The sequence below is a fragment of the Desmodus rotundus genome, chromosome 10, assembly GCF_022682495.2.
Source record: "Desmodus rotundus isolate HL8 chromosome 10, HLdesRot8A.1, whole genome shotgun sequence".
NCBI lineage: Eukaryota > Metazoa > Chordata > Mammalia > Chiroptera > Phyllostomidae > Desmodus > Desmodus rotundus.
The window spans coordinates 79,444,558-79,459,711 of record NC_071396.1 but is presented as its reverse complement, the minus strand read 5'-3'; the positions used below and the strand labels follow the sequence as shown (position 1 = coordinate 79,459,711).

At 40.9% G+C, this 15,154-nt stretch overlaps 1 protein-coding gene across 7 annotated transcripts in view; it reads left to right on the top strand.

The window, feature by feature from the left end:
- The window catches only part of CHST9 (carbohydrate sulfotransferase 9), a 268,780-nt gene that overhangs the window by 181,031 nt on the left and 72,595 nt on the right, over positions 1–15,154 (top strand). For all 7 annotated transcript variants that reach the window (XM_053912210.2, XM_053912209.2, XM_024580660.3 and 4 more), the window contains one exon: positions 13,182–13,219. In XM_053912210.2, coding sequence (XP_053768185.1) covers positions 13,182–13,219 — 38 coding nt within the window. The remainder of the gene's footprint in view (positions 1–13,181; positions 13,220–15,154) is intronic.

Below are 15,154 nucleotides of genomic sequence, written 5' to 3'. Positions count from 1 at the left end.
AGAGACTTATCATAAGATCGATTATGTTTCTCAGGCTTCCTTATATCTCAACAATACTTTCTAGAAGTCTTCAGAATTTGCCTCATCAATAGAGTACCTTCTACAACCTCCTGCCTGCCACCTGTCAGTTTCTCCCCATTACACCAGGCACCTGTGCAGTGGCCTTGACCCCAGCACCTAGGTGACAGGCCAGCCACACCCAGGGACGCTGCTGTCCTGAGCTCTGTCAGTGCCCAGTTGGGATGCAGTTGCCACCATGCCAAAGCCAACATGTATCGGTGAATGTCCCAAGGAAACATAGGTCACACTCAAATTGAAATAAGTGAAGGAGGGATTATTTAGAAAGGGACTACTTCCAAAATGTGAGGGAGGAGAGAGGGGACAGACCACATGCGGTAATGTACTAACCCCAGGTTAGTCCCTGGAGAGTTGGGCCACCCCGGCTGCAGAGACGGGCAACCGGCAAAGGGAAAATTCTCTAGGAATGTCTTCCTTTAAATGCTACCTCCTTTGAGAAGTTCTCCCTGATGCCCGACATTGTCCTCCTTCCTCACTGTTCTGACTGCACTCTGCCTTATTCCTAACAACAGTGACACTGGACTTGTCCTGTTGATCTGCCCGCTAGACCATGAGGAGGGACTGATCATATCCTTCCACCTTTGGATCCCATGTCCAGCCCAAGACCAGCACAAGGCAGACTTTCAAAGATGGATCTTAAATGGTTGAACAAGTGGCTAAGCGAATGAATGCCTGTTCCAATGTGCAAAGAAGAAAAGCCATATTCAAAGCCTCAACCATGCCTTCTTATCCAAAACAGAAATATCATTCTCTTTAAATCAACATAGTACATGTTTCTAATAAGAGGTTTTTTTAAAAAAAAACAGATGTGTCTAAATTAAAATGAGTATCACTCCTCTCCCACCAGGCCCTACATATAACAAGTATTCAAGTGTATCTCCTCTGACTTCTTTATTTATATATAAACATACCTGCTTCTTAAAGCAGATTAGTTATACACAGTGTTCTGAGAATGCAATAAAGATATTGTTTTGTACGCTTACATACAGGCTGCCCTTGTTATCTGAAATAGCTACACAGGGCTATGCCTCTCCAAGCATGACAACGAGAGCAGAAACCAGGGAAGGAAGGACAGCAGCTCAGAAGGCCGGAGACTGGGCTCAGCACTTCCCAGCTGTACAGTCTGAGCCACCGTGACTTCTCGAAGCCCAGGCTCCATCACCTGCCCAACTGGAGATGCCAATGGCCTTATCGCAGCAAGAATGTTGGGAGGACTAAGTGAACAGCGCAAGTGACAGGCTTAGCATCGTGCTGGTCACTGTCAGTGCTCACTAAATACTAACTGTTGCAACCATTAGTTCCTCCTTTTATTGCCTAAAACTGTAAAAAAGTAAATGTAATTTACAAAAATTAGGAAAAACATTCCAGAAATTAAAGACAGGCAAAAATTAATAAAAGAAAAATGCTCCATTAGAAAAGGAGCCAAGGAGATAAATAGAAGAGGAAATATCAGTGTCCAATAAACATATGAAAATGTTGATCTTCTCTAATTAAAAAAAATGAAAGACAAAACAATAGAATTCATAAACAGCATGTTTCCTAAAAAATTGCCACCAATTTGTTTTTAATTTAGAGTTGACATAAGTGCTGGGAAATAAGCTCACAGGAATATTTATAGTGTTAGTACTAGGCACCTGGTAAAACTCTTTAATCCATCGATTCACTTCCAGTAATCTGCGCTAAAGAAGGGCCACGGATGTACTCAAAGGGATCTTCGTGTGAACACTCCTCACAGCGTTCTATAGGGTGTGGTCTCCTCGCCCTCAAAAAAACACCCAGTAAAAAAACCAAAACATCACAAAAAAGGGTTAAAGAAGCTTTGACATATTTTAAAAACTACTATGTAGCCATTCAAATGATTTACATTGAGAATATTTAATGGCATGCAAAAATTATTTATAGCATTTTTAAGTGAAAAAAGCTTTTAAAACTTAGATTTGAAAAAGAAAAAAATATCTGGAAAGGTATGCTACAAATGTTAACAGGTCTTATCTACGGGTGATAGGTGTGTAGGTTATTATAGTTTACTTATTTTATCTGTATTTTATAAATTTATGGGGTTTTTTCCCATTTTGGTTATGACCATAACTTAAAGAGAGAGAACGATGGAATGAGCAAGACAATGAGAGGAGATAAATTAGCATCTTAAATTCTTATTTATGCATAACACTTGAGTGTGTTTAAATGTCAGGAGAATTATACTGATGTAAGCACTCATGGGATTGAATAGCGCTCCCGCAGAATTAACATTATTTGCTCTATTAGGATTACTAGTTTATAATAGCATTATTAGTTTATTACTTTATACTAATAATACCATAAAACTCTAAATATTTATGTCTTCTGTTCAAGGGGAAAAAAGAATAATGGGAGATTTTAATATAGAAAATCATATAATGATTCATGTATAAAGTAGTTTAGGGCTTTGTGGGTTTAAGTTACTTGTTTAAATTATTACTTTCCTAGCAAAAAACAGATTTGATCAGAGGTATACATCCTCTAGGTGGATGGGTAAAAAACAAAAACAAAAGAAAATTATTCTGTCACAATTATGAAACAGGAGAATCAACACATTTTCCTGCTTAGAAAAAAGAAATCAGTGACCTTTAAAAATCAAAAATCTTTTTTTTAGCAAAAGCAAGAAACTACAAACCAATTGTGATTCAAATGACTATTAAATGATTTTCCTCTAATTTTAATGATATAAAATAAATAGGTGATTTAAAAAGAATTTGCTATGACAGATCCCATTCAGCTTTGGTATTTCTACCCTGCCCTGGGTGTGAAACAACAGTTCCCTCCACAGAATTGATTTCGCCACACCTGCTTATGCTATCCTATTGCCCTTCCCCCAACCCTGGCTGGGAGAGGCAGTTAAAACATACTTAGGACCTCTGAAATGTAAAACAAGCAAACAAAGGGCAAAATTCCTCAAAGTGCCAAAAATATACATAAAAGTGAGGGAGATGAAATATTGTAAAAGCATCTGTCGGTATTATACAGGAAAACAGCTGGTATATTGATACAGGAAAACCGTGCTACGTGGGAGCCACAGGCTGCCTGCTTACAGTTGCTCTCTGCTGCCTGGACCACAGGCCCAACCACATGCCACAGCGAGACCACTGATCATGCCCAGGGACCTTCACTCTTTCTCTCCACAGAACTGTAATCTGCACTTTCCAAACAAACTCTCCGGAGGTATGTTTACATCCTGTACAAAGAGCTGAGAGACTGACTAACAATTATAGCCCATTAGCAATCCTTTCAGCCACTTCTAGCCTTAAGTGGGTGAGTGTTGATGTATGGGAAAGAGGTAATTGAAAAAAAGCATCCATATGGACTGTCTGTGTAGTCTCCAGTACCCTAAAAGTTTCCTGAGAATAACCAGCTGTCCCAACTCAGTGTTGTTTAAAAAAAAAAAAATGCTTGAAATTGAAAGAAAAAACAGCATTCCATTTCAAAAATCTACATTTGGTTTAAAAAAACAGAGCTAGTACTTCTCACCACTTCCAAAGTTTAGGGAGTTCAGGGGAAGCTCACTTGTAATAAGGATGTGGGTCCCACTACAAGTGACATTGTGAGGCTCTGTGTCTACCATTGGCTGTGTCATTAGTGACTGAGCCATCACTAAGGCTAATTAGAAGCTAGAGCATATGGGATCTGTACATTTAATAATGAATTAATAAAATCAGTAGTTTTTGGACAGATAATGGATTTAAGACAAAGAAAGTAAATTTAATACTAAAATGTTAAGTATGTTGAAGAAATGATTCTGGCACTTAAAGTGCTAAGGAAGACTTTGTTCAGGGCTGTCGCCGCAGGGGTGTCATTAGAGAGGAGAGAGATTGTGCTCACCTCTGAACCCAACCAGGACAAACCAGACAAACGGGGATTTGCAGCCTGGGAGCAGGCTGTGGGGGTCAGCCGGTGGGCAATTACTGAGGGGGACATCAGGGTAGGGGAATTCTTCCTGAACTGACCGAACAGGATTCTTGCTAAAGGCAGGCCAAGGATTTGGACATCAAAGGTGGGGCGTGTGAAACTTGATCAGATATCTAGGGTGATCACATGTCACGTGTGGGAGGACTCTTGCTAAACTTACTTAGCAGGATTCTTGCGAAGACTGGGCTAGGTAGGCAAAAGACGGGTCAGGGTCATCAAGGTCAAGGCCTAGTGGAGAAGGTTCAGAGGAACCTTTCTGAAGTTTGATCAAGGAGACATTCTTTCTCAGGAGCCATATTATAATTCATCCTAAGAAGCATCAAAAAGTAAGCAGGAAATTGTGCACACCTTTTTTCCCAAAACATGTTTTACATTAAGAACCAGAATTGGTTCACTAGGGAGACATTGACCACCCCAGTTCTCCGGGGAAGTCCTGCCACCTTTGCTCAGCAGATCCCTGCACCCCACCCACTGGAAGAGAGCAGCAGAATTCTGACTCCTGTGCTGTGAGTCAGTCCGGGGAGTGAAGGTCAAGAGCAGGACTGAGATATCTGCGTTAAGGTAAAAATAGGAATCCAAGCATTTTAGTTCTTATTCATTGTCTAGGCAAAAGTTCTAGATGATTTATTCATTTAAATTTGACTAATTTTTTTCATTTTTTGACTTTGAAAATACATATTACTAGTTCTTTTCCATAATTTCTAGTCATTCCAGAATAGAATACTCTGTTGTCTTGAAATCTGTTGTTATTCTCCTTAACCACATTCAAAAACAACTTCCATCTGGATTTTAAACAATCTGGGTTTTTATCCTGAGCTAGGGTAACCTGGTGTGATAATGGGGAATGAGAACTAGAGTCACTCCTGACGCCAGATATTGTGCTAAGCCCTTGGCATGTGTTAACTCATTGAATTACCAAAAATGGTTCTATAGTACATATATGTTTCCTTCACTTATTTGACAGATGAGGAAGCTCAGGAAGGTTGCTATTTGCCCAAGGCCACCAGACAAACAGTAAAGAAACTGAGATCTACTCTCAGACATTCTGATTACAGGAGTGCCCCCACCCTGCCACCACCCAACCCACGGTTTCACTTCCCACCTTTTCAGTTACCTGCGGCCAGCCACAGTCCACATATATTAAATGGAAAATTCCAGAAATAAACAATTCATAAGTTTTAAATTGCACACTGTCTGAGTAGTGTGATGTCCTGCCGGGGACATGAATCACCCCTTTGTCCGGAGTCTGCACCTGCTGGTCACTTAGTCGTCTTCTGCTCAGCTGTCCTGTTGTCAGCGTTCAGTTCAGGTAACCCTTATTTTTTCCTTGATCATGGCCCCAAAGTCATTCACATAACTTTTCTTACAGTGTAGTGTTACAATTCCTCCATTTTATTGTTAGCTATTGTTGTTCATCTCTTACTGCGCCTAAATTATAAATTAAGCTTTATCATAGGTATGCATTCATAGGAAAAAACATCGTACATGTAGGGTTTAGTACTCTCTGTGGTTTCAGGCACCTACCGGGGGTCTTGGAACATACCCCCAAAGGGGTTTGGGGGGACTAATGTACTTGTTCTCACTCTTGGGAACTACTAAAATCTGTGTTCTGCAATCAGCTTTGTCATTAACTTGGTTGTTATCATCCTTGGATAAACCCTAAAGTTTCATAAGCACCAGTTAATAAATAAGGAAATTGGTCTAAGTTTCTTCTGCTAGAACTTGTGATCACCTCTGTGATATTGTGATTTATAATAAGAAACACAGATTTGGTCTTTGTCCCTGTTCCTGGCACAGAGCTTCTAAAACTGTTGGATTTCCCAAGTGCTGAAAGCAATAATGTTGTCTTTTGTTATGTTAATGAGGTGGCTTGTGGCCCTCACCTAAGGAGGGCGCTGATTTCCAAGAGCACCAAACACTTGGTTAGAGTGTTGGAACTTTCAGTCCCATCCCTGACCCCTGGTGAGGAAATAGGGGCTGGAGGTTGAATCTTTAGCCAATAGCTAATGATTCAAAAAAGGAAGGAAGGAAAGATGGAAGGGAGAGAGGGAGGAAGGGGAGAGGGAGGAAGGGGAGAGGGAGGGAGGAAGGGAGGGAGGAAAATCATGCCTGTGCAGTGAAACCTCCATAAAAACCCAAAAGGACAGGGTTCGGAGTTTCCAGGTTGGTGAACACGTGGAGGTGCTGCGGGAGTGGTGTGCCCAGAGAAGGCATAGAAACTCCATGCCCTTTCCCCATACCTTGTCCTATGCATCTCTTTCATTTGGTTGTTCCTGAGTTATATTCCTTTTAAAAATAAGCTGACGATTTTGTAAGTAAAATGTTTCTCTGGACTCTTCGAGCCATTTGGTCATGGGGACCTCCCATCTATAGCCTGAAACCGGTGTGTCAGGAATACAGGTGCGATCCGGACTTGCAACTGGTGTGGGAGAGTGGGGGGAGTTATGAGACTGAGCCCTTAACCTCTAGGGTATGATGCTGATTCTGGGTACATGGTCTCAGAACTGAGTTACATTTGTTGGATACTCCATCAGTATTCACAGAGAATTCAGCTAATTGTTTGATGTGTTAAAGCACAAGCAAATTGGAATTGTAGCCTTTGACTAAAATCCAGGATCAGGGAGCTCTGAAATCAAACTCCTAACTTGCTACTTCCTGGAAGTATTAGCTTGGAAGCCGTGTCCTGTTCACTGAAGACAAGGTAAATTTTGCATTCCATTACCTAGTGAGGCATCAGATTAGTCAGATGAAATACAACTGTTTCTCAAAGCTTAAATTGGTATTTATTTCCCTCTCTATACTTTAAAGAGAGTCCTGCATCCCATAGCTTCCCCTGTCATGCCTCTGCAGAAGAGTGCCTCTGTCCCCAGCTCACTTTCTGCCTCCCCGGGGTGTCTCACTCGCTGGTATTTGAAACTTACCAAATGCTGAACTGAGCTGACCATCCCACCTCCACCGTTACTCACCAAATTCACTTATTTAGGCCCTATTTCCTTGTCTCCACTTTTGCACTAAGAACACCTCCTTCCAAGTAACCAGCCTCAAAATCTTGCTCATCTTTAATTCATTCGTTACCACTCTCCTACTGCCCCAGCCCCTCACCCGAATTAAGTCCTTTCAACTCACACAATTTGTCACATTCACCTATATTCTTCCCTCCCCTGACCAGAATTACCCATCCTCCAGCCTTACAACTCTTAGATTAATCTTCTTAAAACAGTTTTAATCACTCTCTGGCTCAAAAATCTTCTAGAGCTTCCAAGCAAATAAATGTCAAAATCTCTCCTTAGGTGTTTAGGGCTCTCCATGATATTGCTCGAAAATTGCATGTTTCGCCTTGTCCCTATTACTTGCTAATATACAGACTACACTTCAGTCAAGCAGAACTAGTTACTACTCCCCGCACACCCCGCATGCATTTCCTGGCTCTGTGCTTCCGCACATTCTTTTCCTTGTGTGTGAAATACCTTTCCTCCAACCTTCTGTTAATATCCCACCCCAAGCAAATGCTATCTCCTCCATGAAGCCCCCCAAGCTCCTGCACCAAATATGACCTCTTCTCTTTTTACTTATTTCAATTCTCTGGAAATGTTCGATCTCTCTTATTCTCTAGGACCAGAGAACTTAAGTAACTATAAACAACTTTAGAGGCCATCTGTACTTCCAACACAGTCATTATTCACTAGAGGAGTGAAGTGATTTGCCAAATGTCATACAGCCTGAGAGTGGCAGAGTCAAGACTAGAAAAGTCTGAAAGTGAATCTATCACCATTTCTACTATATCAAGATTTAAATACCTTTTTTTAATAGAGCCTTACTTTTTATAAAAATAGAAATATAGTACCTATTTGTTATTTAAATATAAGATCTGGATAAACAGACTAAAAGGATTCCTCTGGTTGTATAATTATGGGTCTTGCAAATTTCCTTTTTTTTAATCTGCATTTTTCCACAATGAACTTGTATTATTTCTATGATAAGTTATCTTTAAAAAGAATATGCTTTTCATTATAAAATAAATAAATAAATGCCCTTTTTTGGTACCTTTTAACCCCCTTTACCCGTTTTACTTCCTCCACCCTCCACCCTCCACCCTCCACCCCCAGGCCCCTGGCAACCACCAATCTGTTCTCTGTAACTAAGAGCATGGTTTGGGGTGTTTCTTTTTGGAGTCCGCATACAAGTGAGATCATACGGTATTCGTCTTTCACTGTCTGAGTTACTTCACTTAGCAGAACGCCCTCAAAGTCTGTCCATGTTGTCACAAATCACAAGATTTCATTCTTTTTTATGACTGAATAATATTTCATTGCATACGTATACTACATTTTTATTCATTCATTTATCGATGGACACTTAGGTTGTTTTCATATCTTGGCTACTATAAATAATTCTGCAGTGAGCATAGGGATGCATATATCTTTTTGAGTTAGTGTTTTGTTTTCTGTGGATAGATATCCAGTAGCAGAATTGCTGGATCATGTGGTAGTTCTGTTCTTAATTTTTTGAGGAATCCCCATAGCTTTCCGCAGTGGAAAACTATGCACTGAGTTACATTCCCGCCAACAGTGAGCGCACCTTCGTTCCACATTCTCACATATGCTGTTAGTTCTTGTCTTGCTGATAACAGTCATTCTAACAGGTGAGAGGGGATATCTCATTGTGGTTTTGATTTGCATTTCTCTGATCTTTTTGTGTTCCTGTTGGCCGTGTATATGTCTTCTTTGAAAAAAAGGTCTGTTCAGATCTTCTGCCCATTTTTAAATCAAATGTGTCTTAGGTTGTTTTGCTCTGGAGTCATATGAGTTCTGTATATATTTTGGGTATTTATCTCTTATCAAATATATGGCTTGTAAATATTTTCTTCCATTTCATATGTCACCGTTTCATTTTATTGATGGTTTCCTTTTAGTTCGCTGTCGCCCAGTTATTTATTTTTGCTTTTGTTGCCTTTGCTTTTGGTGTCAGATCTAAAAAAAATAATCACCAAAGGAGTTTACTGCTCATGTTTTTATTTCTACTATATCAAGATTTAAGTACCTCTTGACCTGACTGACTGACCGCACAATTACCAATGAATTCCTTACAGCTCCATGATTTCCTGTCGCTCCTTCTTTAGCGTGCTCACCACGTTTCCTCTGCTTTGCTTCTTCACCTGCAGAGCGTCTGGCGTATTGCACAGAACAGACACGCACTACCGATCAGAGGGGTGGGTTTCGATAAAGTCAAAGGATGTCCAGGCTGGGAGACAATCAGAAAGTCCTTTGGCCTGATGACTACAGCTGTTGAGACCTCATCCATCCTTTTTCACTTCAGCAATATCTTAAGTGATTCAAATTACATGTTTAAGCTTATAAAATGTGAAAATTTAATTGAATACCCCAAATATTTGTATAGATGAGGAAAAGAAGCCAGCATTAATATGCCTATCTTTTGAGCTAAGAATTTGAGCTAATCAAATTCTATTTGACTCCAGATTGATAACTCAAACTCAAATTATTTAACTGTGATTGAACTATCACTGTAGCCACCTCAGACACTTCCTAGAATGAGCTAAGAAATGGTCATCAATCTAACTTTTCAGCTCATAACCATAAAAATGATTTCTTAAAGATTTTATTTATTTATTTTTAGAGACAGGGGAAGGGAGGGAGAAAGGAGAGAAACATCAATTGGTTGCCTCAGGCACACCCCCAATTGGGGACCTGGCCCACAACCCAGGCATGTGCCCTGACTGGGAATCAAACTGGTGACCTTTCAGTTCTCAGGCCAGTGCTATATCCACTGAGCCACACCGGCCAGGGCTCACAGTCATAAAATTTGTGTAGGCACTTTTCTTCCTATCTTGCACACAGGTGTGTGTATATATACACATACATTCATGTTCACCATCCACAACCCACACACATACACATTCTGTGCACCCGCAGCGTGGTTATCTTAGGAGAATGGATAACTGCAGCTCCAGAGGTCAATTTTCGGATGGTGGTGAAGAATGAAGCCATTCATTGTGATGACAATGATAACTATTTAAAGTCCAGATTTGGTGCCTGACTTTTTTCTGAGGTAGAGTTATAAACAATGAATACCAATTTTACAAATATCAAGATATCAAGGGTGTGGCTATTTATGACACCTAAATATCCCTGTTTCCAGATAGCTCTTGGTGGGGGATAAAAAGCAATTTACAGCACTCTGGGTTAAAGTGACATGATAACAAGTCTGCACTATATACGTATATATAAGCACATGTTCTTATTAGCTGTCTGTCATAGAAAAAGGGTGACTTTGACCAACAGTTTACATCAAACTCATTCTCTAGACAAAGAGGCTTGACAGAGAATGAAGTATCAGCAGAGAGAGGGGGATCCTGAGCTCCCGTAATTCACTTAGCCCCTAGGCTCCTACACTTCTCATCCTTTTTCTTCTCAGGGTTCCTTCAGTTTGCACTAAGTTGGTTGGAGGTAGGCACCATAGGTTTGATTGATACAGCAATTTGCATCTCAAGGCATCTCTCGATAAATACAGTGCAATGAAAGGCTACTCTCTCACAAGCCAATTTCCCCCTCTGGGCTGACTTTAGAAGCTCATTGATGTCACTTCCTTCCTCAGTCAGCAAGTGAATTTTCTTTAATTCTCAAGACCAGCTGTCCATGCTGTCAACAGAAAGTTATTAAAATTCCTTTAAAGTGAATAAAAATAGCCTAAAAGCAAATGTACTTGGAAACAGGAAAGAATCAGTATGCAAAGTCCACAAACCTCTGAGCAAAATAATGTTGATCCAACCAGAGATTTCAAACATTGTATATTAAAGATGCTAGAAAAAATAATTAAAAGATGCTAAACCACATACTTCTTAATCTTTTATTAGCAATGGCTTATGCAGTTAAAATTTATCCCCTAAATTCCATTCCTGTTTTTCACATACAATTTGAATAAATTTGGGGATGACTTAGGTTTTAAGTGGGATTCCCTCCTTTTTTCATTCATCAGTCAGGGAACATTTACATCTCCACCAGGCTATGATTATCCATCAGCAGGAGAAAAAGATTATCATTAGCAGCAATCACAACGACTAGGGCCACAAAATAATTATATAATTATGAGTTTTAATTTATGCGACTTTTCAAAGCTTAAGGGAGGAGATAATTTTTCTTGAATTTAAATAACTGTAACTCACAGAAATGGTCTAGTTGGCTCCCAAGTACCCGTGACCCTCAACCCATTCCCTGACCTCAGGAATAGGAAGGCTGCCCCGTTACCTCCTCACTCAGCCCTTGCCTGGCTGCTCAGTCCCCCAGCATGGCTCCTGCCTTGTTCCCTGAGTTATATCAACCTGGTACCGAAATCTCTCCAAAATATGGATACATTCCTGCCACTTACATCACCAAGTCACCCTCCTCTTCTGTATTTGGACAGATGCCACACACCCTGGACTCCCTCTGACCTTTACCAGGAAAACTTGTGTCCAGCTTGTCTTGTCATCCCCAGACACAGCCCAGGTTTGCATCCTGGGCTCCTGCTTGTAACTGGTGCTCTCAGGTTAGGCCTGCCTGGGTGCTGCCCAGCCTGCCACCACCCCTGACCCCTAATTACATGCACTGTGCATTGCAATGAAAAAGAAGCCTCTCTGTTTGTTCACTGTAGCTGTGCTAAGAAACTTTATTTTAGTCAATAGTAGTTTAAAGAAAGAAAATGGTGGAAATTTGGGAAATTCACACTGAAAGGACAGTTAAAATAATGCTGATCTTTGAGAAAAATATAAAACGTGATTTTGTAAGTTATCTGGCATTTTCTCTCAGTCCTTCACTTCAATTCCCACAATTTTGAGCCCGGACTGGGTTCCTAATACAGAACTAGGATACTACAGATGTTGAATAAAATAGGAGGAATAAAAGAACTTTGACATAATCATCATTAGGATGCTCTAAACTCTTGGAAAATCAATTGGGGACTAATACAAAAAGGGCTGCTAGTGCAAAGCCAAGTATTTGGCATGAGGCAGAACTCATCAGTAGCCACCTTCAGGCCCTAAGGTGGTTGGTCCACCTAATGGTCTTCTTTCTAGGGAGCCAGAGCCAGGAGTGGCTGGCTTAAAATGTGGGGGTGGGGAGAATGGATGCAGCTATAAGAGGACAATGTGAGGCATCCCTGCGGTGATAAAAATGCTCTGTGTCCTGACTGTGTCCGTGTCATATCCTGGCAGGGATGCTGTGCCGCAGACCACTCAGGTGTCGCCACTGGGGGAAACTGGGTGAAGTGTTCACAGACAGGGTCTGTCTGTATTCATTCTTACCAATGCATGTGACTGCACAATTACCTTAATTAAAGCTTTAAAAGGACGTGTTTAATAAAGTGTATATCTCACACCAAGATGTTCACAAGCACATAGTAACTGCAGTGTCACAGAACTACTTCTTTCCTCTCTTTCCTGGTGGCTTGTTGGTTATTTATTATTACTAAGGATCCTTTTCCTTCTGTTTAAGACATACGTGACATTGATCACTCTCGGGCTATTTTCGCAATGACTGAGGTTTATTATGTGAGAATCTTTATTGGTTATACCCGTATGTTGCCTTTATATGTTACTCTGACTTGCTTCTGTCCTGACCAAGATACCATTTATAGAACTGTTGGTTTGCACTTTCATTAATCTCCAGCAGGCCTATAACAACACAGCATAATGACATCTTTATCACCTTCACAGGCAAGACAACAGATTTTAAAAGTACCAGTTCTGCCACCTGCCCCTTTAAGTCTCCTGGTCCAATCCTCAGGGTCGCATGAGCTCAGTGGTAGTACCATACCTGACCAGGCTGTCGTTGTTCAGAAACCTTTGACTGGATATTGTTTGAATTTTTCTTTGGTCCTTTTCATCTCCCACCATTTCTTTGCCAGAGTTTAATACATTCTCTGGTATCACCCTTTCTGGTCCACGTCACTTTTTGGTGTCTTTGTCTAATGTGGTCTCTTTAGGTTTTGACTATTTTTTTCATTCCAGTTATTGGAGTGATTGCGAATGTTCATGTTATGATACAGATCCTTGCTCAGAGAGCCCATGGCCACTATGGGAGTTCTGAGTGAGAACAGAGCAAAACTAGTACTGCATTTTATTCATTTGCATACTTTAATGTCAAATATCTTTTTGCTTTCTCTTTCAGTGACTAGAGAAAAAATCCAGGGACATATCAACGACCAGGTATTTCCTCACCTCTCATAAACTGTGATATATAGTTCTGCTTTAAATGTTAATAAGTAAGCCTTTGTAAACATTTTTAAATATACAAAAGGCATTGCTGATTATTAGGTATGAGCAATGTGTGTGTTACTGCTTCTGAGAACACAAAAATCGGTCATATGGAGGTCATCACGCAGTTCCCCTGTCTCCCCACCTCAGTGCCTCCCTGCAGTCCATCCTCCCCAAGGATGGGACACGGTGGACACGGGGACTCTGCTACTGCTACTGTGAACGCAACCCTCTGCACTTTTCCTGACCTCTGCATCAGTGGCATCATGGCTGCAAATAGATACTTTTATCTACTTCCCCCTTAACTAAGGTGACTCGTCTCTGCGATTTTCCCAAGTTTTAATTCACCCAGCCACCCCCTCCCAAACAGTTAAGAGCTGAACCCCTAGCAGTGGAAACGTACAAGCTGACTTTCCACTGTGGCCTTTGATGTCCACCGGCAGTTAGTCAGTGTCTTCCTGTCTGCATCATTATCTTCTCCTCCAGCCTTTTTACTAATTTATTTGTAACATGCAGCCCCACACACACACCAAGGACGGCATTCACCAGCCGCTGCCTCGTGCCCTCCCCCACTCTCCCTCCCACAGGCCAGGCCAGCTACAGTTTCTCCCAGTGCTGCCTGTGTCGCTAGACTGGGGAATGCAGACACTGACCCGGGGCAAACTGTGCTCAGGTTTCACTCACCAACACAAACCTCCATGCCTTTTGCTGTTGCTGTTCTCCTGGGGCATAAATTATAACTCACCCTGGTCAAGAGTGGTAAATCTACATTTATACAATTCAGTGGGTCATTTTTCAAGGCCTTCTCCCAGTGGTCTGAGTTCCCATTCTAGTCCCCACTGTCATTCCACCCAAATTAAGTCCCAGTTGTACCTAATCTCTGCCAGATGCCCTGTAACTCATCAAGTTGTAAAAATTGTTAAGTCGTCTGGCAGTACGCTGTACTGCAAATACTGTACTGTAGGTACAAGCTAATGCTTATCAGGTACCATTTTGCTTTTGAATATAAATGTAAATATTGACTTGAAGTATCAGCCGTCTCAACACATGAAAATGCTGTCATTGTGCGATGAAAAAAATCAGTTGGCCATTTCAAACCGTTTATTTGCCTTTCAGCTTAGTTTCTTTATCATTGTATTTACAATTATTTGTACGTACTCAAGGGGTTTGGTAAGGCCAAACAACAGTGAAACAGTGGAGTCTATTAATATCATTTGTATTTATTTAAGTCACATATGAAATACTTTTCCTTATAAAGAGACCTATTTTCTTTTGTTGTTAATTGAATTTCTTGGGGTGAAATTGGCTAACGAAGTTATATAGGTTTCAGGTAGGTGTACAATTCTGTAACACATCATCTATTTTGTATCGTGTGTTTACCACTCCAATTCCAGTCTCCTTCCACCACCATTACCTCCCCTTTACCCTCTTCTACCTCCCCCTTTCCTTCCAGTAATCACCATACTGTTGTTGTCTGGGTCTGTGAGGGGTTTTGGGGGTTTGGGGTTTGTTTGGGTTTTTTTTGCTTAACCCCTTCACCTTTTTTACCCAGCCCCCAACCTTCCTGCCTCTGACAGCTGTCACTCTGTTCTTTGTACCTATGTGTCTGTTTCTATTGTGTTTATTAGCTTATTTTGTTCATTGGATTCAACATATAAGTGAGATTGTAACAGGATGCAGCCAGCCCCCCCCCCACAAAGAGGGATTTGTATTGGGGTCCAGAACTCAGGGTGTCCAGGAAATATTAAAAATATAGGATGTCCTCACCCCCACAAATCTGAACTGGGGGATAGGACACTTGGAGCAGGGCCACTGAGTTATTTTGCATACCAACAGTTTTGTAAATAACCTCTAGAACGGTCGTTTTACATATCTATGACTTGTAAC